The following is a 22,055-nucleotide window of genomic DNA, read 5'->3' as shown; positions in this document are numbered from 1 at the left end:
TTAACCACAGGGATTACATTCCAAGACCACCAGTGGATTCCTGAAACTGTGGATAGCACCCAACCTGATTGCCAGTAGTCAGAACGTGGAACATGTTTCTGTTCATGTCTTCTACCCACAAATTTAATGCTTTTTCCATCTTAACTAAGCACTTATCATACATCATGGCCATAGCTTTTGCAGTTTGAATTGCGACAGCAAAACTAGTAGGAATTTCTTTTTCCTGATTCACAATTTCACAGTTTCACAGATAGAACATTTGTTCTTTTTCTTTCTTTTTTCTTTTCTTTTTTTTTTTTTTTTTTTGAGACGGAGTCTCGCTCTGTCACCCAGGCTGGAGTGCAATGGCGCAATCTCGGCTCACTGCAACCTCCACCTCCCGGGTTCAAGTGATTCTCCTACTTCAGCCTCCTGAGTAGCTGGCATTACAGGTGCGTGCCACCATGCCTAGCTAGTTTTTGTATTTTTAGTAGAGACAGGGTTTCATCATATTGGCCAGGATGGTCTCAATCTCTTGAACTCCTGATCCGCCACCTCGGCCTCCCAAAGTGCTGGGATTACAGGCTTGAAGAAGGTTCATTCTTACTGTAGAACTTAACAACGTCAGCAGATGTTTTTTTTTTTTCCGTCATTGAGAACTTTCACCTTTTCACTTGAAGGAAGCACTTTATGACTTCTCTTTGGCATATCTGAATTGCCAGCACTGCCACTCTTGCACCAAGGGGCCATTACTAAGTAAAATAAGCGTTCCTTGAACACATGCACTGCAATGCTGCCACAGTGGATTTGATAACTGAGTCAGCTACTAAGTGGCTAAGAGGTGCAATTTAAAATATGAATTATTTCTGGAATTTTCCATTTTATGTTTTTGGACCACAGTTGATGGCTGGTAACTCAAGCTGGTAACTTTTGGAAAGCAAAATTGTCAATAAGGGGAGGGACCACTGTAGAGCTATTTTAAAACTCTGCCCTGGCTCCCCCTACTATGCAGACAGAAGCATCATCATTCAAAGCCTCACATTCTACCGACGCTCTCTCCCCAATCTCTGATCTTCACTTCTCCTACTGTCCCCCTCCTGGCTCCTCCTGCCCCAGCCACTGTAGCCTCCTTGTTGTGCCTCAAACATGCACACTACAGACTCAAATCTTTGCACCTGCTCCTCCTTCTCCCTCCATTTATCTATGTCATTACTATGACATATGTCACTACTTTACCTCTCTCAAGTCATCATCCAAACATCACCCTGTCACTTGCCAAAGCGGCCCTCCTGGCAGCCCACATCTGCCCATGGTGGTGGTATACGCTCCCCAATCACTTTCTTGCTTCATGTTTCTTCATTATCCTTCTGATTATTTAGGCCACTAGATACTTATTCATTTTGTCTATTACCTGCAACACCAACTAGAAGGTAACTTGCACAAGGGTGGGAATTTTCACTGGATGTATTCATTGTCGAATCCACAGGACCTAGAACAGAGGCCAGCACCCAGAAGGCACTCAATAGACATCTATCTTCAGTGGTTATGTGGTTATTTCTGTGCACTGTCTTATGGGCAACCAGATTTCTTTTCTGAGGTTGTTTGTTGTTTGGGGAGATTTTGGGGCCTTGCAAGTTTTGTACAATGAATATACATTACTGAGGTAGTCAGGAAAAAATGTTATATAAGGGGGAAAAGTCCTACTATTGCTCCCACTGCCTGTGGGATGCAATCCTGAACTCCTTAGCAGGCCCTGGCTTTTCCAAAGTCAAAGCTCTTCCTCCCCTCCCTTTCCACTGCCCTAGGTCAAAATGAATCCAGTGGAGTCCTGGTTCCCCGAGATGAAAGTAGATGTTCTCTGAAACAAAAAGAGAGAATTCCCTGTGCTTAAAAATGGTTAAACAGGTTTTGTCGTGTTTGGTTTGGTTTGCGAAGAGCCTGCAGTAAGCTTTGCGCATCGTGGAACTCTAAGAAGGCCACATAGTGGGCTACCCACCCTGACATATTTGACCCCAGAACCTCCTCTTTTAGTGGCTCATCTCCAAGGACTCGAGTTCCAAGGAACAAGTCCCAGGGACGTCGCCCCCATCAGACAGGACACTTGGCTGTGCAGCAGCCCAAGCTCCTGGAATCCTCTCCCCTCCTCCACCTGTAGAAACTCTACCCATGCTTCACAAGACAGTCCTGCTTGTGCCCTATCTAGGAATCCTTCTCTACTCTCAGCCCCTCATTCCCCTGTTTCTACAGAACATCACATCTATGATGAAAGCTCTTATCATGGTCATTGCTCCAGCTGTCATCAACTGGTGTCTTCAACACCAGACTGCAAGCCCCTCGGGTGCAGCAATGGGGCCTCCTCCACATGGGTTTCCCAAGGGCATGGTGTGATGCTGGGCTCTGGGAATGTTTATGCCCCAGAACTGCCACTTTGGAGGCAGGTGGGCCTCCCTTCTTGGGGTGAGCAGCCCAGCAAGCAGGCCGGCGAGGAGCTTCATGCAGCATCCTTTCCGCTTCCCCTTCTCAGTATCTCTGCCTAGGGACAGAAAGTCCCTGGAAACTTAGGGGTGAGGATCTTGGGTGTCTTTTTCTTAGCTGTTCTCTTTCTTTATCTTTGGAATTTCTTTAAAAGGCTGTTTTTTAATTTAATTTTTATTTTTATTTTTATTTTTATTTTCATTTTCATTTTTTTTTTGAGACGGAGTCTCACTCTGTCATCCAGGCTGGAGTGCAGTGGCACGATCTTGGCTCACTGCAAGCTCCGCCTCCCAGGTTCACGCCATTCTCCTGCCTCAGCCTCCTGAGTAGCTAGGACTACAGGTGCCCGCCACCACGCCCGGCTAATTTTTGTATTTTTAGTAGAGACAGGGTTTCACCATGTTGGCCAGGGTGATCTCGATCTCTTGACCTCGTGATCCACCCGCCTCAGCCTCCCAAAGTGCTGGGATTACAGACGTGAGCCATGGTGCTGGGCCTGCAGAGAACTGTCTTTCAAAACGTTCTAGTGACCACATAGTACAGTCTCACACAGGGAGGCTCCGTGGCCTCCACCACCAGCCAGCAATGTCAGAGGGGATTGTTCACGCCCTTGCTAGTGTCTTCCAAGATGGTCCTTTGAGAGGTTTGTAGTAAGTTTGTAGAATACTGGTAAGTCGGGTCAGGGACAGCTTGAGTATGATTCGCAACCCCCAAAACCACCTCCCTATGGGCAAACCGTATCCACAGAGCACATTCATAAGCCTGATTTAAAATACTCGGTCCTTGTGCCTCAGCCATTACTCTCTTTCTGTCCAGGTCTCTTATTCTGACTTAGTGGAAAATAAGGTTGTTACAGCAATGGCTCCATTCGTCCTGTGGGCAGGAAACTCATGGAGACAATTAGTCAATTCTTCCTGGACATTCGGGAGCTTCTGGGTGGAGGGAAGACAGCGAAGCAGAAACAAACAGAAATCCTAGAGAGGCAGTCATCTGAGCATTCGTCACAGGGGCACTCCTAGGATCCACCCTCAGAAGCCGTGAAAGGCCCATTGATCTGGCTGGGGCAGGGAGTGGCCCTGAGCTGGTGACATCTCAGGCGAGGAAAGGCACAGATGTCTGTGCTGGCTGTGATAAGAGGCTTCTCAGGAAATCTGAGTCACCTCGGGCCGGCTCTTCGAAGCATAGAGGCCCGGCAAGCACCATGGCCTGGAGGCAAAGCTTCCTGCTAGCCCTGGGACCCTGGGACTTTGCATTTCCTGTTGGTGTCCTTTGACTTGGGCAGCCACCACCCCTGGGAAGTTTTCCAACACCCTCACTCATGCATTTTGAACCTGGTGTTCACAGCTCTTTGTCTCTGCTCATCTCGCTTTTGTTTCCTCTGGAATGTTCCAAGCCCCCTGCATCACCCCATGCCAGGAATCTGACATCCCAGAGTGGAAGCCGGCTTCATGTTACTCACCCCACCCTGTGATTTCCTGATGGAGGATCCGGAGACCTGAACTCTGGTCCAGGTTTACAGACAACTCATAATCATGGTTGAGGCCCCTTTCTAGGCCTTACTGTTCTCATACTTTTAACTGGGGATGGGGGCAGGATGGGAAACTTTTGGAAAAACAGACTTTTTAAAACGGGAATGATGCTAGACATTTATTTGCTACTACCTGCTGGCTGCTGCCTGTCATTTCATCATTACATAGAAAAGAAATGCTCCAACATTTTGTCATGCATTTACTCCTTGGTATAAGGGAAGGATTCAAGAAACGTCTTATGGAAGCAAAAATAACAGTAAATTATGCAAAGGCACTGGTTCCCTTCAGGGGCTGGAGTAAGACTGGTGAGAGTCATGGGAAGGGAAGAAGCACAGAGAGAAGATTCCACTTCACGCATATTTTTTAGGGTTTGGCCTAAATAAAAGGACTTTCAGAGATTATAAGAGAATATTTGTGTTTAAAAAAAACACTTTAGATAAACTTAACAGAGTTAATTGAGCAAAAAATTATTCAAGAATTAGACAGACTCAGCACACCCACAGTGACTCTGGTGCATGGTCGGAGAGGATTTATAGACAGAAAAAGAAAGTGACCTACAGAAAACAGAAACAGCTAGGCTGCTTACGGCTCCGTGTCTGCCTGATTTGAACACAGTTTGAGCAGTTGATCGCCTGTGATTAGTTGACACCCAGCTGCTCTGATGGGCTGACACTGGGCTACTGGCTACAAGCCTCGGTTACAGTCTCTGTACACATCCAGTTAGGTTATCATCTGCACAGCGGAATGTTTAGGTGGAACTTAAAATATGTAAGGAGGCAGCTTGGGCTAAACTTGTTAACATTTGCTAGAGAAAAAAAAAAACATCTGGGAGTCAACCAATCCATCTTTGATTTCTCAACTATGGAGACCACCACCTTGAGCATCTTCTCTAAGGTCCCGTAGCCAGGAGTAATACCTGGTATCTTGACTTCATAGCCCATGACATTGGACAAGCCTCTCAACCTCTCAGGTCTCAATTTCCTCAATTGTCAAACAAGGATGACAGTAGGATTGTGGGGAACTAATGAGCATATTTACTCGATTTTGAAACAGTAGGTGTGCAATAGATGTTACATTGCCATCATCATCATCGTTGTCATCGTCATCATCATCATCGTCATCATCATCATCATCACCATCATCATCATCATCATCATCATCTCACTATCGCTACAGCTGCTGTTCCTGCCACCCAGGTCTCCCAGCAGCAGGTTGTCCCCTAGAACCACACCCAAACCATCCTCCTAACCAATGCTGTGCACCCTTCAGTAAGACTTTTCAAAAATGGACATAAAACAAAATAGTTCTTAAATGAGCCTACTTCTATTTTTCACATCCCCATTTCCCCAAGACGTACCTGTGCTCCAGATGGAAAACCATCAATTACAATCCTGCTCCTTCTGGGGCAGGGCAATGGGGAGTCACCCAAAGGAGCAGCGATGCTCAAGCCCCCCACAGAAGGACCCCCAGACTCCCAAAGAGAAATGGATGTGAACGTGGGTGAAGTCTTGGGCTGATCAGAGAGCAAGCAGGGCCAAGGGACATGAAGACAGGTGTGTTCTTGGAGACTTGTCACAGGAAGGAGCAGACTACCTGCCCCCTGCCCCCTAGTCCAAGCCTGGTTCTAGGTTAGAAGCGAATCAGCTGCAAGAGGAACAGCTGCTGAACAGAAAGCACAGCCTTGTGCCCTCCCAGAGAGCAAGGCATGGCGTGCACAGCCTGCCCCAGGCTGCTGCCAGGGCCACCGCGGGGGGTCAGCTTCCATTGCTGAGCTGTGCTACGCCCTGGGAGCACCAATCTTTGTCAAAAGAATGGATTTGTGCAGCTAAACCCCACAGGGCCTGGCCATTGTGGACCTGTCTGTCTGCATTTCAACTCTGGGCTTCACTCTTTGGTGAACGTGAATCTCCAGCGGCACAGGCAGCCAGAACAGAAACGCCACGCAGTCTCACCCTCTCATGCCAAGAGCTTTGTCCGCTTTGGGACAGAGCCCTGTGCTGGGAGTGCATTGGGGAGACTCACGGGGATCCGGAAACCTGCTCCTGCCCTCAGGGAGCCTGCTGTGTAGCCTGGAGAAGGAACTCATAGGCATTTGCAGTACTGTCTATCTTGGGGTCTGTCATTCTCATCTAAATTAACGTTAACAGCACTAACTTAGCCTTTCTTACATGGGTGTGAAAACCACCAACATTCCTGGTATTAGGAGGTGGGCCTTCAGGAGGTCATTAGGTCATGAGGCTGGAGCTTGATGAAGGGGATTAGGGCCCTTATAAGGGGATAAAGAGACCAGAGCAAGTGTGCTTGCTCACTCCCCTTCTCTCCCTCCCTCCCTCTCTCTCCCATCCTCCTGTTCTCTCTCCCCTACTCCTCCCTTTCTCCCTCACCCACCCCCTCTCTTCCTCTTTTCCTTCCTCTCTCCCTCCCTCACTCTCTCTCCCTCCCCTTCTCCCTCTCTCTCCCTCTCTTCCTCTTTCCCTCCCTCCCTTCCTGTCTCTCCCTCATTTCTCCCTTCCTCTCTCTCTCCCTCTCCCTCCCCGTCTTCCTCCTTTCCTGTCTCTCCCTCCCTCACTCTCTCTCCCTCCTTCCCTTCCTTTCTCCCTCCCTCCTCTCTCCCTTCCTCTCCCTCTCTCTCCCCTTCTCTTTCCCTCCCTCTCTCTCTCCCTCCCTCCCTTCCTTTCTCACTCCCTCTTCTCTCCCTCCCTCCTCTCTCCCTCCCTTCCTCTCTCTCTCTCCCTCTGCAGATGCCTGGCCATCTGCAAGCCAGGCAGAGGGCCTTCACCAGACACTGATCTCTGCCTTCCCATCTTTCAGAACTGCAAGAAATGAATGTCTGTTGTTTAACAGACATTTAATGTCTTGTTACAGCAGCCCACACTGGGCAAGATAGTGCTATCCAAAGAAAAGGTAACAAGTCCAATTATTCACTACATTTTCACATATTTGAAAAGTGTATGCAAACAGTGTGTTCCCAGTAGTTTTTTTGTTTTGTTTTGTTTTTTTCTGGAGACAGAGTCTCGCTCACGCCTGTAATCCCAGCACTTTGGGAGGCTGAGGAGGGCGGATCACGAGGTCAGGAGATCGAGACCATTCTGGCTAACATGTTGAAACCCCATCTCTACTAAAAATACAGAGTGGTGGTGGGCGCCTGTAGTCCCAGCTACTCGGGAGGCTGAGGCAGGAGAATGGCGTGAACCCAGGAGGCGGAGCTTGCAGTGAGCCGAGATTGCGCCACTGCACTCCAGCCTGGGCGACAGAGCAAGACTCCGTCTCCAAAAAAAAAAAAAAAAGAAAAGAAAAGAAAGAAATTATATTAAACCACTCCCTGGGAAGTCAATTAATTTTCTGTAGAACAAGTGCAAAATAATACTTACCAAGAAAAAAGCTCATTAATTTGGTCACTAAGAGAAGAAACCAAAATATAGACACATCTTCTAAATTATACCCAAGTAGCAAAAACAGTACACACTGTTTGTAAGATGCTGGAAAAAGAGACTCCATGATAAATGTTGAGCTTAGCATAAAGCAGATGGCTTTTATTCTGATTTATTAATAGGCAAATTCCTTTATCAGATGATATTGTTGGATACTATAATATCAGTAATACCACGTATAAGAGCACTTACTACTGACAGTGACTGCAGATGTTTTCATCTGTAATTTGTCTAAGCCAGTGCTTCTCAACAGGGGTCAATTTTGCCCCCCAGGGGACATTTGGCTAAATCTAGAAGTATTTTTCATTGTTACAGCTGAGGAGGAAGAGGGACAAGAGAGTGCTACTGGTGTCTGTGTGTCAAAGCCAGGAAATCTGCTAAAATCCTACAGTGAAAAAGCCAACCCCCACAAAGAATTTTCTGACCCAAAATGTCAGTGGTGCTGAAGTTGAGAAACTCTGATCTCAACCACTAATACACAGAATATGAATCAGCTGTATGAGGAGAGACAGAGGAGGGGATGGGGGGGTGGAGGAGAGGAGGAGGGAAAATGATAAATGAAGGGCTTGAAGACTTTTTGTTCTTTTAAAATTGATGCTGTAGAAGAAGAGATGTTGTTGTAGCTAAGATAATGATTACTTTCTGATTCATGAAGCTCAGAAGGCATCTTGCCCTCCATATGATGAAAAGCTAGATATTGGTACAGCCTGCTTGATTAGCAGAGGTTAGGCCAACAACTGACTGTCAAAATAAATCATGAAAACTGGGAATATGGTCACATTGTGGTCACTGAAAGTTCATCTTTTAAACTTCTCTTGCGAAGAAATGAGCCCAAGTTCACGATTCTCCTTTCCCACTCAGAAGAATGCAGTCACTCAAAGGGAAAAGTACTTACTTGGGGTTTTGAAAGGAGAACTCAAGTTAATTTTTTTTTCTTGATGAAAGCTATGTCAGGAAAGGCCATTTTTACCATTTCAAGTTAGCTTAACGTGGGTGATATATCACATTGATATTTTGAAGATGGATTTTTCAAGGCAAAAGCAACATTCCCACTGGGAGGGAATGGAGTTCAGAGGTGGGCTTGCTGCCATTTGGGGGCTCTCTTATCCACCTCCTAACCTCGTGCTTTGTAGTTAACCTTGTGAGAGAGAGCAGGGGGCAGGAGGCCTTCTAACAAAGCTTAACTGTGTTAAAATAATTAATTGGGAGGCTATCAGGCTGAGGCAGCTGCAGCATCTTGGGTTCCTACTTAAGCAAATCAGAACCCAACTCAATGCAAGCAGTAAAACAAAATGTAAGCCTAACCAATCAGAAACAGCCAACTAACCTCTATCTAGGGACTCTCCACTTTAACCAATCAAATATTTTCTTTGTCTTGCTTTCTTAAACACTTTATGAAAGGTTCTCCTGAAGCCGCTGCTGTGTAGCACCCAAACACCTGTCATCCAGTGCTGCCCAGTTCATGAACTGCTGAATGCTCAAATAACGGTGTTAACATTTTAATGTGCCTGAGTTTATCTTTTAACAACTCTTTTGCTTCCCCTTCATCTTTCTCTCCTCCATAAGAAGCTTCTAATCTCAAGTGATAATATTTCAACCCCACAATGGGAAAGAGACCAGCCACCAGGAGAGTGGAGTAGACAATCCTGCATGGGGTATCCAGGCTTCTGAGCCTGAAGTAACTTCATAGAGTCCCACACACCCTTCAGGGTTAGGGAGCAGCCACATGTTTGTTCTCCCATGTAGCACAGAGGGGAGCAGGGATGGAGCTGAGAGCCAGCAGACCTGATGTGCGAAGGCCAGGATGCCAAAGCAGATACAGTGGGGACCACATGACTCAAGACCAGATAGGGATAAGGACACATCACTGGGTACCAGTGCAGACCTATTACATCCCTATGACTGACATCTCTCACCACTACCCCACTCCACCCCTGCCCCACTGTTAGATAATGGGTGTCCGAACTCAGATACCTTTCCTGAAGGACACTGGGAGGTGGAAGAATTCTAGACTTAAATTTAAGAAAGAAACACAGAAAGTTCTTGAAGTGACTGAGTTCTCAATTGGTAAGACTGTGCTTTCTGGTATTAAGTGAAACTGAACCTCAGGATTGAGACTCTAGTCTCTAGCAATGATAGTAATACTATAATGATTATAATAAACAAAGCTTCCTTTCTTGCAAAGCCAAGTTACAAGGCTTGAAAATGGGAGCCAACCCCCACCCACCCTACACACTAAATTTGTGCAGAAATGTAGAGGCTGAAAATAAAATGTGGATTTTTATTCTATAGATGGGGCAAACAAAGCTCAAGTGTGTAAATACTTACCCTGGAGTCACCAACATCAGACGATTAAAAACCAAAACCTGAGGACAGCTATTTTTGCCTTGGCTTTCATTCTAACTACCATACAAGCACGTGCTCAATGACTATGCAAGAAGTGCTTTGGCCTCAGAGACATTTGGAGAGCACCGAGAACAAACATCTGTAATTTAGAACGTTTCCTTGGAACAGATCATTTGAGCGTTGGGGTCTTCAGAAGCACTAGAAGTTCCTTTACAGAAACCAGGGTGAAGGCAGGAACTGGAAAGAGGAGGTGGTTAAAAGAAGCTGGAGTTCTGAGAAGCCTGTGGATCCTTTTCAATAGAAGAAAATAAGCAGTTTCAGACAAGTTCTATCTTGAAATTTCCATACAGATGCAAGTTCCCAGAAAGCAGCAAGTTAATCCCAACAAGTGATAGCTATAGTCAAAGCAAGTCTTCTTCTCCTGGCAAGGGGGAGAGGGCGTAACTACACAATTCCCATCATTTTTAAAGCCATCCTTTAAAGCTTACCCCAAAATTACACACACACCCCACTCACATAAATCAACTACAGAGCTCATCAAACCTTAGAACTGAGAAGTGTTTCCAAAATTATCCAGTCTAGGGACCTCATTCTGCAGATAAGGACTCAGACACCCAAAGACAGTGTGCCCCACCCATTGTTACCAAGTCAGTTAGAATTGAAAATAAAACTCTGGTCTTCTAATTCCTAGTGCAGACCACTTTTATCTATTGCTATCATTCTAAAAAAAAAACAAAAAACAAAAAAAAACTGGTGGTGCTGTTTGTTTGTCCAGTACTGACTTTCTCCAATATGACAGCAGGACACAGCAAGGAAATAAAACATAACAGTGTAATTGGAAAGAGGTAAGTGGACAAGAGACTTCAGTCAGGTGGGCACTGGCCCCTGAGTGAGGAATTAAGTTGGTTCCAATAGTCTGGAGCAGTGGTTTCCAAATGTTTTGATCACAAGTCATTAAAAAGTTTGGGCATTAAACTTTTTAATGACATGTGATCAAAACATTTGGAAACCTCTATATATAAAAACATATATATATGTGTGTGTGTGTGTGTATATATATATATAGAGAGAGAGAGAGAGAAACATAGCAAAAGAGGGAATTTTAAAAGATGATATTTTTAAAATAAATTTTAATAGAAGTTGACATGATACAGGTGAATCTCTATAACAAATATATCTCCCAAATTTCAGTGGCTTGACAGAATAAAGTTTCTTTCTTTCTCATGTTGGGTTTGGTAGAGAGGGCGTTGGCCCCTTGCATTCATTTGAGGATGCAGGATCTTTCCATCTCATGGCTCTTTCATCCTCTAAGGCCTTGGAATCCTCTTCTTTTAACCAAAGAATGGAGAAAGAGAGGAAGACTTGAGGCCTGCATGGTGCAAGGGGACTTAAGACCTAGACCTGGAAGGGGCAACATTATGGCATCATGGCTGCCCTGACTCCATTCGTCCAAAGGCAGTCATGTGGTCCCAGCAACGGAGGCTGGGAAATGTAGTCTAGCTCATGCTTGGGAGGAAAAGGCAATGAGGTTTAGTCAATACACAGCAAACTCTGACACAGAAATTCAAGTCTCCCCATATCCCAGAAAAGTTTTTGAGCACCCTGCAAGGTTTCCCATTTGGAAACTATTAGCCTGGAAGATTAGGCATAGACTGACCCTGTCAGCCCCTATTCCTCTCCCACAGAGCAGGACTTCCTGAGGAGAGCCAGATTTAGGGCTAGATGGGAAGATGTTAATAATAGCTAGCATTACTGACAATTTACCCTGTGTCCAGCACCAACTAAGCAGTTTACACGCATTAACTCATTTAATCCAGCAAAAACTCAGTGATGTAGATGCTATTAGTATCCCCATTTTCCAGATGAGGAAATGAACTTAAGCCCAGGGAGACTGAGTAACCTGCCCCAAATCACACAGTGTCAGATATGGAATTTGATGTCCATCACTGGCTCTAGAGTCTGTGCTGTCCGTCACTACCTTGTGCTGAGTCTAGAGGGAAAATGGGAGATAATTCCCAGCTCTGCAGGCTTTCCACACCAGGTAAAGACAGGACAGAAGAGCAGCAGGCTGGGGCTGAGGTGGGTAGGTGCCATGAGTGGGGCTGTACAGGGAAAGCAGAGTCAGACAGGGATAGAAGGGTGGGCACAAGGTAAGTGGGAGTGAAGAAAACTGAGCTTGCAGAGTCAGGCTATTGGAGCTCAGCCATGCCATTCAGGAAGCAAGTGCAGCATGGAGGACTCAGAGCCCAGGTAGTGCCCAATGCCCAGAGGAGCCCCTTGCACGCTGGTCCCTGTCCTTGATTAAACTTGCAATGACAACTGGGAAGAAGTCAGCACCACAGAGGTGGCCATGGCCTGCCCACATCCCAACTGCTCCCAGAGCTCATGACTATTTCATCCCAGGACAAGCTCAGCTACTCGCCTGCCCTGGCAACAGGTTCCGAGTGTCACCAGCACTGCAACAGCCCCTGTGGTGTGCTGGGTCCTCCAGGCTCACTCTGGCCCTTCTGATGCCCTAGCCCCTTGGGCCACCTTCTAAGGAGTCCACCTGTCCTCTTCACGCCAAACGGACCTAATTTACCCAGGTAGAAAAACTCTCAGTGGGTGTCTCCAGGGTACTGTCCCCACTGTCACCGCATCATATTCTAAGCCAGTGGGTGAACAACCTCGGTTCTGGCTCCCCTTTTAATGTGATCAGAGTCTGCCCATGGGCAAGAAAACAGACTCGGTCAGATCATGCGTTCTTGTGTTGCTCCTGCCATAACTTTGACCTCCAGCAAATCACTCAGTGCCTCAGTTTCCCCACCATAAAAGTAGCTCAGAAATGTGATGACTCAAGCCCCCAAAGAAATTCTGGGTAGTTCTGTGTGTCTTCAACACTGCTGAGTCTTTTTTCCAGGTGGCTGGATGACAAATCTTCCTCTAGGATATGTGGGGTTGTAATGTGCCCTCAGAGATGCAGGTGCCCCAGGAGTCTCCTTTAACAAATGAAAAGCCGGTCTCTGCCACATGCCAGGATGCTTGTGAACATCACAGAGGCCACCCTAACCCTATCACAGACCTTCCCTGCTCTGGTGGCTATTAACTCTCCTTCTGAGAAAAACCTCTGAGGATCGGAGCCCACATTTTGTTCAGGGATCCAGCCTGGGCTATTGCCCCAGCTCCAGGAAAGAAGGAGCTGCATGCCTTCTCTGCTTCTATTCTGATTTTTTTTTTTTTTTTTTGAAGTGGAATCTCGCTCTGTCGCCCAGGCTGGAGTGCAGTGGCACGATCTTGGCTCACTGCAACTTCAACCTCCTGGGTTCAAGCGATTCTCCTGCTTCAGCCTCCCAAGTAGCTGGGACTACAGGTGTATGCCACCACAGTCGGCTAATTTTTGTATTTTTAGTAGAGACAGGGTTTCACCATATTGGTTAGGAGGCTGGTCTTGAACTCCTGACCTCGTGATCTGCCTCTAGGCCTCCCAAAGTGCTGGGATTACAGGTGTGAGCCACCACACCCAGCCCATTCTGATTTTTTAAAAACTGTCTCACATATCAACCCACCATGTTACCACCTGTTTTAACCAATTTGTATTGGAAGTAATGGGCAGAAAGTGTTAAGCTGTGCCGCATATTATAAAATATGACCAGCCCACCCTGGAACACTTTGCAAGGCTCTATCACCTCCACATCCTACTTAACCCTTATAGCTGTCCCAGGAGAGCCCACTCCCTCCACCATTGTATAGACACAGAACTGCTGCACAAAGAACAGAACATAAGCAATTTGGTCAAGATCACTGAAGCAACTGGGATTCGAACCTAGGACTTGCCTGACTCCAAATCCCAGCTATTAACACTTCACTCTGCCTCATCAGGGGGAGAGAAAAATTACATAAGCCAAGGAGAGGTGGTTACATGGAAAGCAAATAAAGAGGAGAAGTGAGTGATCTCAGCAATGGAAGGTTGACAATTCAGGCCATGCAATATATGCTTATTATTATGGTAGACTTCCTATTTGACCTCTTTGAACTTGTGAGATCACTTTAATTCTATAATTTACTTATTCATTCTTTCACTAAGAATTTGCTGAAAATTTATCATGTGTGAAAATGTCTTGTAAACTCTTTTTTTTTTTTTTTTCCCCTGAGACAGAGTCTTGCTCTGTCGCCCAGAGCTGGAGTGCAATGGCGTGATCTCAGCTCACTGCAACCTCCGCCTCCTAGGTTCAAGCAATTCTCCTGCCTCAGCCTCCTGAGTAGCTGGGATTACACGCATGCGCCACCACGCCAGGCTAATTTTTGTATTTTTAGTAGACGGGGTTTCGCCATGTTGGCCAGGCTGGTCTCGGAATCCTGACCTCATGATCTGCCCACCTCGGCCCCCCAAAATGCTGGGATTACAGGTGTGAGTCACTGCGCCTGGCCACAATTATTAATTTTTAAACCTTGTGAGAGATGCAAAAGATGTCTGCCCTTAAGGAATTTATAACTTGTTGAACCTAGAATACATATTTCCCTTCTTAGAACAAAAATCAAGCATCTTCTAATAAAAGTGGGAAGGTACAGGATGTAGCTAAAGCATTTCTGTCAGGGTTTTCCCACTGTCCCTTCCTGTTCATCACTGTCCCTTCCCGTTGACTCATTTCAACTTGGGATTCACTATGACCACTAGATCCTTTTCCTCTCTATTTCTCTTGAAGTCCATTCTAACCACCTGGACATTATTTAATCCCAAATTCACAATGCCCACCTTCCCAATCTTTAACTGACTTGGTGAGCTATTAACAAGAGTTCTGTTTCACCCAACGACTCACGGAGGAAAGAAGAGAACTTCACATTTGTGGGACTGGCCACAATATGCACTCAGGAGCTGTAGGACTAATGGCCACTCCTCAGAGAGTCCTTGGGGAAAGTGAGGCATAACAGAGAGGCTAACTGCAGTAAGTGGGCTGAGCCTGGCCTGGTTGCTCTCAGCCTTTTCCGCCACTCATTTCCATCAAAAGACTGCCTTTAGGAGCAACGGAGGTTAATGAAGCTGTCCACAATGGGGCAGCCAGCGGTAGTGCGACTGAAGTGGAAATCATGTGAGTTAGGTGAAAAAGTACAAACTGGCCTGATTCAGGGAGCTGCCACCCAGCTGGAGAACAGGTGTTACCTCTCAATGGGCAGAGCTGCACAAGGCCAGATCCTCTCCCTCCTTAGTCACGAAGGTGCCCTGTGGCTCCAAGGGGAGGAGAGGGAACCAGACCTCACTCCCCAGGCCTGAGAAGGGTCACCACTGAGGCACAGCCCGGGAGGGAGCTCAGAGGCCTCATCGCGCCCCCCCCCCCCCATCTCTCTCCATGTCCTTCCCGCTGTGACCTCCTTTAACGGTGTAATCACTCAGCCTGTTAGGCACTAAGTAATAAAACTGGTCAACCTTTAAAACCACTTTTCATTACGAAGGCCCAGAAAAAGATAAAAGACGAAATTAAATGGGGGGTGGGGGGGGCACAAGACGGTGATTGAAAAAAACACAGATAATTTCTGGAATTGGATCTGTTAAGCCTTACACATTAGTCCCCGCCCTCGGAAGTAAGGGCCTGTCATTCTGTAAAGGGACGCAGCCACACGCAGAGGAGAAGGTGGAGGCCTCCACCCCTTCCCTCTTCGTCCCCGCCTAGGAGGGACCGTGGTGCCAGTAAAAGAGGGACTGGCTGGCCCAGAGCCTTGGGGATCCCCTCCTTTGTCTGGAACCCTCTGGCTCACCGCATCCTTCCTCGGGGCCGCATGGCCCTGCCCCACAGAGCAGGCGTGCTGGGGGCTGCTTGGCCAGGAAAGCGGACGCTTGCAGGGACCACGCTGCTGCCTCTCTTCTGCCCTTTTCCCCTTAGTTTTACAAGTTCCCTGTTCGTTCGTTCTTTCTTTCTCTCCTCTCTCTCTCTCCTCTCTCTCTCCCGTCTCTTTCTCTCCTTCTCTGTCACTCTCTTCCCTCCCTCTCTCCTCTCTTCTCTCCTTTCTCCTCTTCTCTCTTTCTCTCTCTCTGTCTGTCTGTCTCTCTCTCTCTCTCTCCTGCGAGGAGCTTCAGATTTGTGGGTTGTTTTTAATGCATTCCAAATGCCAGATGAAATTTTGGCCCGGGCTCACCAGTTCCTGTGCTATTGGGACTCTCCCCACCTCCCCTCCAGGCCCAAAGCCGCAAGGAGAGAAATAGGCGGGCGGGCGCCATCTGTTGGCAGTTGCCTGGAGCCGCACGAAGAGGTGGAGAACTAAGGCGGGGCGCAGGTTTCCAGTAAAGAGCTCGATCCGTGATCCTCGTGAAAGAATTAATGTCTACCTGATGAAACTTCCTCGAGGGATGGCCCGGGCAGCGGCTCACGCCTGTTATCCCAGCGCTTTGGAAGGCGGAAGCGGGAGGATCTCTTGAGCCCAAGAGTTTCAGACCAGTCTGGGCAATGTGGCGAGACCCTGTCTCTACAAAAAATAAAATAAAAATAAATTAGCCAGGTGTAGTGGCGCGCCTGTGGTTCCAGCTACTTGACAGGCCGAGATGGGAGGATCGCTTCAGCCCAGGAAGTCGAAGCTGCAGTGAGCTGTGACCACGCCACTGCACTCCAGCCTGGGAGACAGAGCAAGACCATGATATTTCAAGAAAAGTCCTTGAGGCAAAAGGTGACCTGCTTTAGAACGCCTCAGTGCTTAGACATGAACAGTGAAGGGGATTGAAGATTGTTGGAACACGGTGCAGAACCCTCTTAGTCTCGTTTTGTTGCCTTATTATGTTCTAGTTCAACTTTCAAAAAAAATTGCTGGCATTAGAATGTCGAAAAATTGCTGACATTAGAATGTCAAATTCTTTGAAGGATAGGGATTTTTGCATTCAGTTTTGTGTTCACCAAAATAAGCTAGCAGGAGATTCTGTGCAAGTTGACTTATAAGTATATGGTTTGCTGAAATCTAATGAGGAGAGGGAAATGTAAAGTAAATGAAGTGGAAATAAGTGGTTGTTATGGTTAGGAAAAGGCCATCGTAAGGCTTCATGGCTAGCATGCAGGCCACCGAAGTTCTATCCCAAACAGAAGGAAGCTCTTGTAGGATGGTGAGTTATGGTAGGGTTCTAGGAGGAGTGGGTGTCAGCCTTTTGGAAGGGGGAATGGAAGGGCTGGGAAGGGTGGGAGGAAGTGAATGAAGTTCCAAAGCCAGGAAGCTAGGCACAACCCTGTGAGTAAGTACCAATACCTAAGGATGGTTTCTCAGGGACACTCAGAAAAAAGAGCCCAGTCTCCTGAGAGCAAGCGTGCAGCCCTATCCCCACATTTTCCCCTGAACATGGTCCTGTCCACCAAATCAGGCCTGAGGATCCTGAAACACCTCCAGGCCCTGGGCCCTCACCCACTAGACAGCCCAGGAACCAGGAGCCTAGGCCTGAATAATGGGAAGCTCTGGTACTGGGCTTTATATTCCTGCATTTTCAACAGGAACAAGACTATTATGTGTGGGGTTTCACACCCTTTCTCCCTCTCTTTTCCTCTCAGAGCCACCTTTGTCTTTGCCAATTTGTCCCTGGGGTTTGGTGACACAGAGGCAGTGGCCAGAAAAGAGAGGCAGAATTGAAGTCGTGGTCATGGGGCTTTTGCTTCTGGACAAGGCTAAGATTTACTTGGATATGAACATAAAAACAAGGAGTTGCTGGAAGAGAAGAGCTGCGCTTTGGATGGGTTTATTAAGAGTTGAGAGCGCGGAAGATGAGGCAGCTTTGGAAATCAGCTGCAGTAGCATGAAGGATACTGAGAATCATTTTAATAAAGACAATTTTTTTTTTAAGAGACAGGGTCTTGTGCTTTAGCCCAGGCTAGAGTGCAGTGGGGCGATCACAGCTCACTGAAGCCACAATTTCCTGGGCTCAAGCTGGGACTACAGGCACGCACCACCATGCCCAACACATTTTTAAAATTTTTTTGTAGAGACAAGGTCTCACTATTTGACCCAGCTTGGTCTCAAACCCCTAGCCTCAAATGATCCTCTCTCCTCAGCCTCCCAAAGTGCTGAGATTACAGGTGTGAGCCACTGTGCTCCACGGAGGATGAGGTTTATAAGGTGATTTCAGGTGCATCAAGAAGGTATCTTCCTCCCCTCCCTCTGACCTTCAGGGGCTTCTTGAGGGACCAAAACTTGGTAGGTACTTTCCATTGATCTTCTGGAAGAAGGAGAGGGTCCAATAAAACTGCTGTTTATTTGAGTCAGCATCATGCACAGCCCAGGCCACACAGACCTGCAGTTATATACTGATTACACATTCAATGCATGTGTGTTCTCAACACTGAAGAGGTAGTGGTAATGAAGGCAGCCATGGAGCTATAGTCCTAGACATTTTATTCCTTTAATATTTAAAGCAAACCTATCCAGCAAAACAAAGGAGGCAAAACAAAACAACAACAACAAAAAAAAACCCTGCATGTCAGTGTTTAGAAAAAATCTGGACTATATGTCTTTCCAATATTCATGGAAATCTTTGATCCAAGGTGATGCTGATGAGCCTGTGGGTGGGCTGGGAGTTTGTTGGTGGACCTACAAGGCTGTGGAGCGCATGTCAATTCTCCCACCAGTCTCAGGCAGTGACGCCTACTGGCTTAGAGCACAGATTCTAGATCGAGACATTCCTGGGTTCAAATCCCAGCACTGTTGCTTCCTTCCTGTATAACTCAAGAAAGTCTTGGCTTTTGCAGATACCACCGCCGCCGGGAGCCCCATACTATTGAGAGGTGACAGCGTGCTGGCAGTCCTCAGAGCCCTCGCTTGCTCTCGGAACCTCCTCTGCCAGGGCTCCCACTTTGGCGGCACTTGAGGAGCCCTTCAGCCCACCACTGCACTGTGGGAGCCCCTTTCTGGGCTGGCCAAGGCTGGAGCCCACTCCCTCAGCTTGCAGGGTGTGGAGGGAGAGGCGCGAGCGGGAACCGGGGCTGCGTAGGGCGCTTGCGGGCCAGCTGGAGTTCCGGGTGGGCGTGGGCTTGGCGGGCACCGCACTCGGAGCAGCCGGCCAGCCCTGCTGGCCCCGGGCAATGAGCACCCGGGCCAGCGGCTGCGAAGGGTGTACTGGGTCCCCCAGCAGTGCCAGCCCACCGGCACTGTGCTCGATTTCTCACCGAGCCTTAGCTGCCTTCCTGCAGGGCAGGGCTCGGGACCTGCAGCCCGCCATGCCTGAGCCTCCCACCCGCTCCATGGGCTCCTGTGCGGCCCGAGCCTCCCCAACGAGCGCCACCCCCTGCTCCACGGCACCCAGTTCCATCGACCACCCAAGGGCTGAGGAGTGTGAGCACACGGCGCAGGACTGGCAGGCAGCTCCACCTGCAGCCCCGGTGCGGGATCCACTAGGTGAAGCCAGCTGGGCTCCTGAGTCTGATGGGGACGTGGAGAGTCTTTATGTCTAGCTCAGGGATTGTAAATACACCAATCAGCACCCTGTGTTTAGCTCAAGGTTTGTGAGTGCACCAATCGACACTCTGTATCTAGCTGCTCTGGTGGGGCCTTGGAGAACCTTTATGTCTAGCTCAGGGATTGTAAATACACCAATCAGCACCCTGTGTCTAGCTCAGGGTTTGTGAGTGCACCAGTCGACACTCTGTATCTAGCTGCTCTGGTGGGCCTTGGAGAACCCTTATGTCTAGCTCAGGGATTGTTAATACACCAATCAGCACCCTGTGTTTAGCTCAAGGTTTGTGAGTGCACCAATCGACACTCTGTATCTAGCTGCTCTGGTGGGGCCTTGGAGAACCTTTATGTCTAGCTCAGGGATTGTAAACGCACCAGTCAGCACCCTGACAAAACAGGCCACTGGGCTCTACCAATCAGCAGGATGTGGGTGGGGCCAGATAAGAGAATAAAAGAAGGCTGTGGGAGCCAGCAGTGGTAACCCGCTCGGGTCCCCTTCCACACTGTGGAAGCTTTGTTCTTTTGCTCTTTGCAGTAAATCTTGCTACTGCTCACTCTTTGGGTCCACGCTGCTTTTATGAGCTGTAACACTCACCGCGAAGGTCTGCAGCTTCACTCCTGAGCCAGCGAGACCACGAACCCACCAGAAGGAAGAAACTCCGAACACATCCGAACATCAGAAGGAACAAACTCCAGACGCGCCACCTTAAGAGCTGTAACACTCACCGCGAGGGTCCGCGGCTTCATTCTTGAAGTCAGTGAGACCAAGAACCCACTAGAACAACTATCAGCCATGGTCAACCCCATGATGTTCTTCAACATCGCCATCAACGGGGAGCCCTTGGGCCGCATCTCCTTTGAGCTGTTTGCAAACAAGATTCCAAAGACGGCAGAAAACTTTCGTGCTCTAAGCACTGAAGAGAAAGGATTTGGTTATAAGGGTTCCTGCTTTCACAGAATTATTCCAGAGTTTATGTGTCAGGGCGGTGACTTCACATGCCATAATGGCACTGGTGCCTCTACGGGGAGAAATTTGATGTCGAGGACTTCACCCTGAAGCATACAGGTCCTGGCATCTTGTCCATGGCAAATGTGGGACCCTATACAAACGGTTCCTAATTTTTCATCTGCACTGCCAAGACAGCGTGGTTGAATGGGAAGCAGGTGGTCTCTGGCAAGGTGAGAGAAGGCATGAATATTGTGGAGCCCATGGAGCGCTTTCGGTCCAGGAATGGCAAGACCAGCAAGAAGATCACCATTGCTGACTGGACAACTCTAATAAGTTTCACTTATGCTTTATCTTAACCACTGGACCATTCCTTCTGTAGCTCAGAGAGAGCACCCTCCACCCCATTTGCTCACACTATCCTGTCATCTTTGTGTTCTTGCTGCAGTTCCCTTTGGGTTCCATGTTTTCCTTGTTCCCTTCCATGCCTAGCTGGATTGTAGAGTTAAGTTTATGAATATGAAATAAAAACTAAATAGGCCGGGCGCGGTGGCTCACGCCTATAATCCCAGCACTTTGGGAGGCCGAGGCGGGCAGATCACGAGGTCAGGAGATCGAGACCATCCTGGCTAACACGGTGAAACCCCATCTCTACTAAAAATACAAAAAAATTAGCCGGGTCTGGTGGCGGGTGCCTGTAGTCCCAGCTATTTGGGAGGCTGATGCAGGAGAATGGCGTGAACCCAGAAGGCGGAGCTTGCAGTGAGCCGAGATGGCGCCACTGCACTCCAGCCTGGGTGACAGAGCAAGACTCCATCTCAAAAAAAAGAAAAGAAAAAACTAAATAACAAAAAAAAGAAAGTCTATATCCTCTTATGCCTCCATTTTATCTGTAAAGTGGGGATAAAAATAGTACCACTCCTTTCGAGTTCATGCAAGGAGTAAATGAATGAGTAGGTGAAAGTGTTAGCATAGTGACTGCCATATTGTAATGTTTATTAAGTGTTAGTTACTAGCCAGGCAAGGAGAATCATCTCTTGATATAGGCAGGCTCAGGACCTTTGTAAATACGTGTGGTCTGACCATTCAGTCAGATCAACCCAGAGGCCAAGCTGCATACGCGTCCCATGGACTGACTGCATCCCTAGGAGGTACTCCTCTGCTGGGCTGAAGGCATCTCTCAGTTGGTGAGGACTGGCTCCATGACCTCCACCTGACCCTGGGGTACTCTGATTCTCTTGCCCACCTCCCTCTAACAGCCACCCCACCTGCCCCTCACTGGAGATGAGAAAGGAAGGAAAAACAGAGCTGGGCTTCTGTGGTCTTTGTCCTGTCCCCAAAGCCCTCTGGAAGGAATAGAGAGAAATCATAGGATGAGGCTTTCTACCCAGACCCCATGTAACTGCCCGGCCAAAATGGGCCAAGGTAGGCAGCATCCCGCTCAGGTCCTGCAGATGCTCACACACCCTGCTCCCACCTGGCCAGGAGCACCCCTCCTGTTCCTCAGGGGACTGGGGAGTCCCAACTTCCAGTCGCTCTTCCCTTAGGACTCACATGCCTTTGCTCCCCTCCCTGTGGCTTCGCTGGTGCTTCTCACCATACCCAAAGCTCCACCACCTTACTGAGTCACGCATTTACGTTGTGCAGTACTGCTCTGGGACCAGGAAAATGACCCACTAATAGCTTACAAACGAGCATGGGCCAAGGTATGGTTGTAATGTTTAAAAATACTTCTGGGTATTTCTGGATCTACTTCTTGGTCTTGTCTCTTATCGCTATTTCCTTCCCTGTGTTCCTCATGCCTCTAACGTGAAGAGTAACTTCACTGCAGCCCCAGCCTCTCCAGTGTCTAGACAGCACCCTGGTAAACTAGGGGCACTTGCCAGGGGGAAAGACCCCGATGAGTCACTGCACTGGGGACAGAAAATGTTCTGACTTCAGTTTTTATTTATCTCATTT

At 47.9% G+C, this 22,055-nt stretch overlaps 2 protein-coding genes across 10 annotated transcripts in view; one reads left to right on the top strand and one right to left on the bottom strand.

Annotated features, from left to right (window-relative positions):
- CDRT4 (CMT1A duplicated region transcript 4) overlaps nt 1-22,055 on the bottom strand; it is a 126,530-nt gene that overhangs the window by 50,777 nt on the left and 53,698 nt on the right. Inside the window, exon 2 of one of the 9 annotated variants that reach the window (XM_008972520.6) lies at nt 16,059-16,195. The exons of 7 other annotated variants lie outside the window; for them this stretch is intronic. The gene's annotated coding sequence lies outside the window, so the exon portion shown is untranslated. One more of the 9 variants, XM_034942350.3, reaches the window with a different exon arrangement.
- LOC134729452 (peptidyl-prolyl cis-trans isomerase A-like) lies at nt 19,944-20,207 on the top strand. Its single transcript, XM_063598721.1, has one exon. It carries the CDS (start codon nt 19,944-19,946, stop codon nt 20,205-20,207), a length of 264 nt encoding a protein of 87 aa, XP_063454791.1.

The sequence above is a fragment of the Pan paniscus genome, chromosome 19 (genome assembly GCF_029289425.2).
Source record: "Pan paniscus chromosome 19, NHGRI_mPanPan1-v2.0_pri, whole genome shotgun sequence".
In the NCBI taxonomy this organism is placed as follows: Eukaryota; Metazoa; Chordata; class Mammalia; order Primates; family Hominidae; genus Pan; species Pan paniscus.
This window is presented reverse-complemented; position numbering and strand designations above follow the sequence as displayed.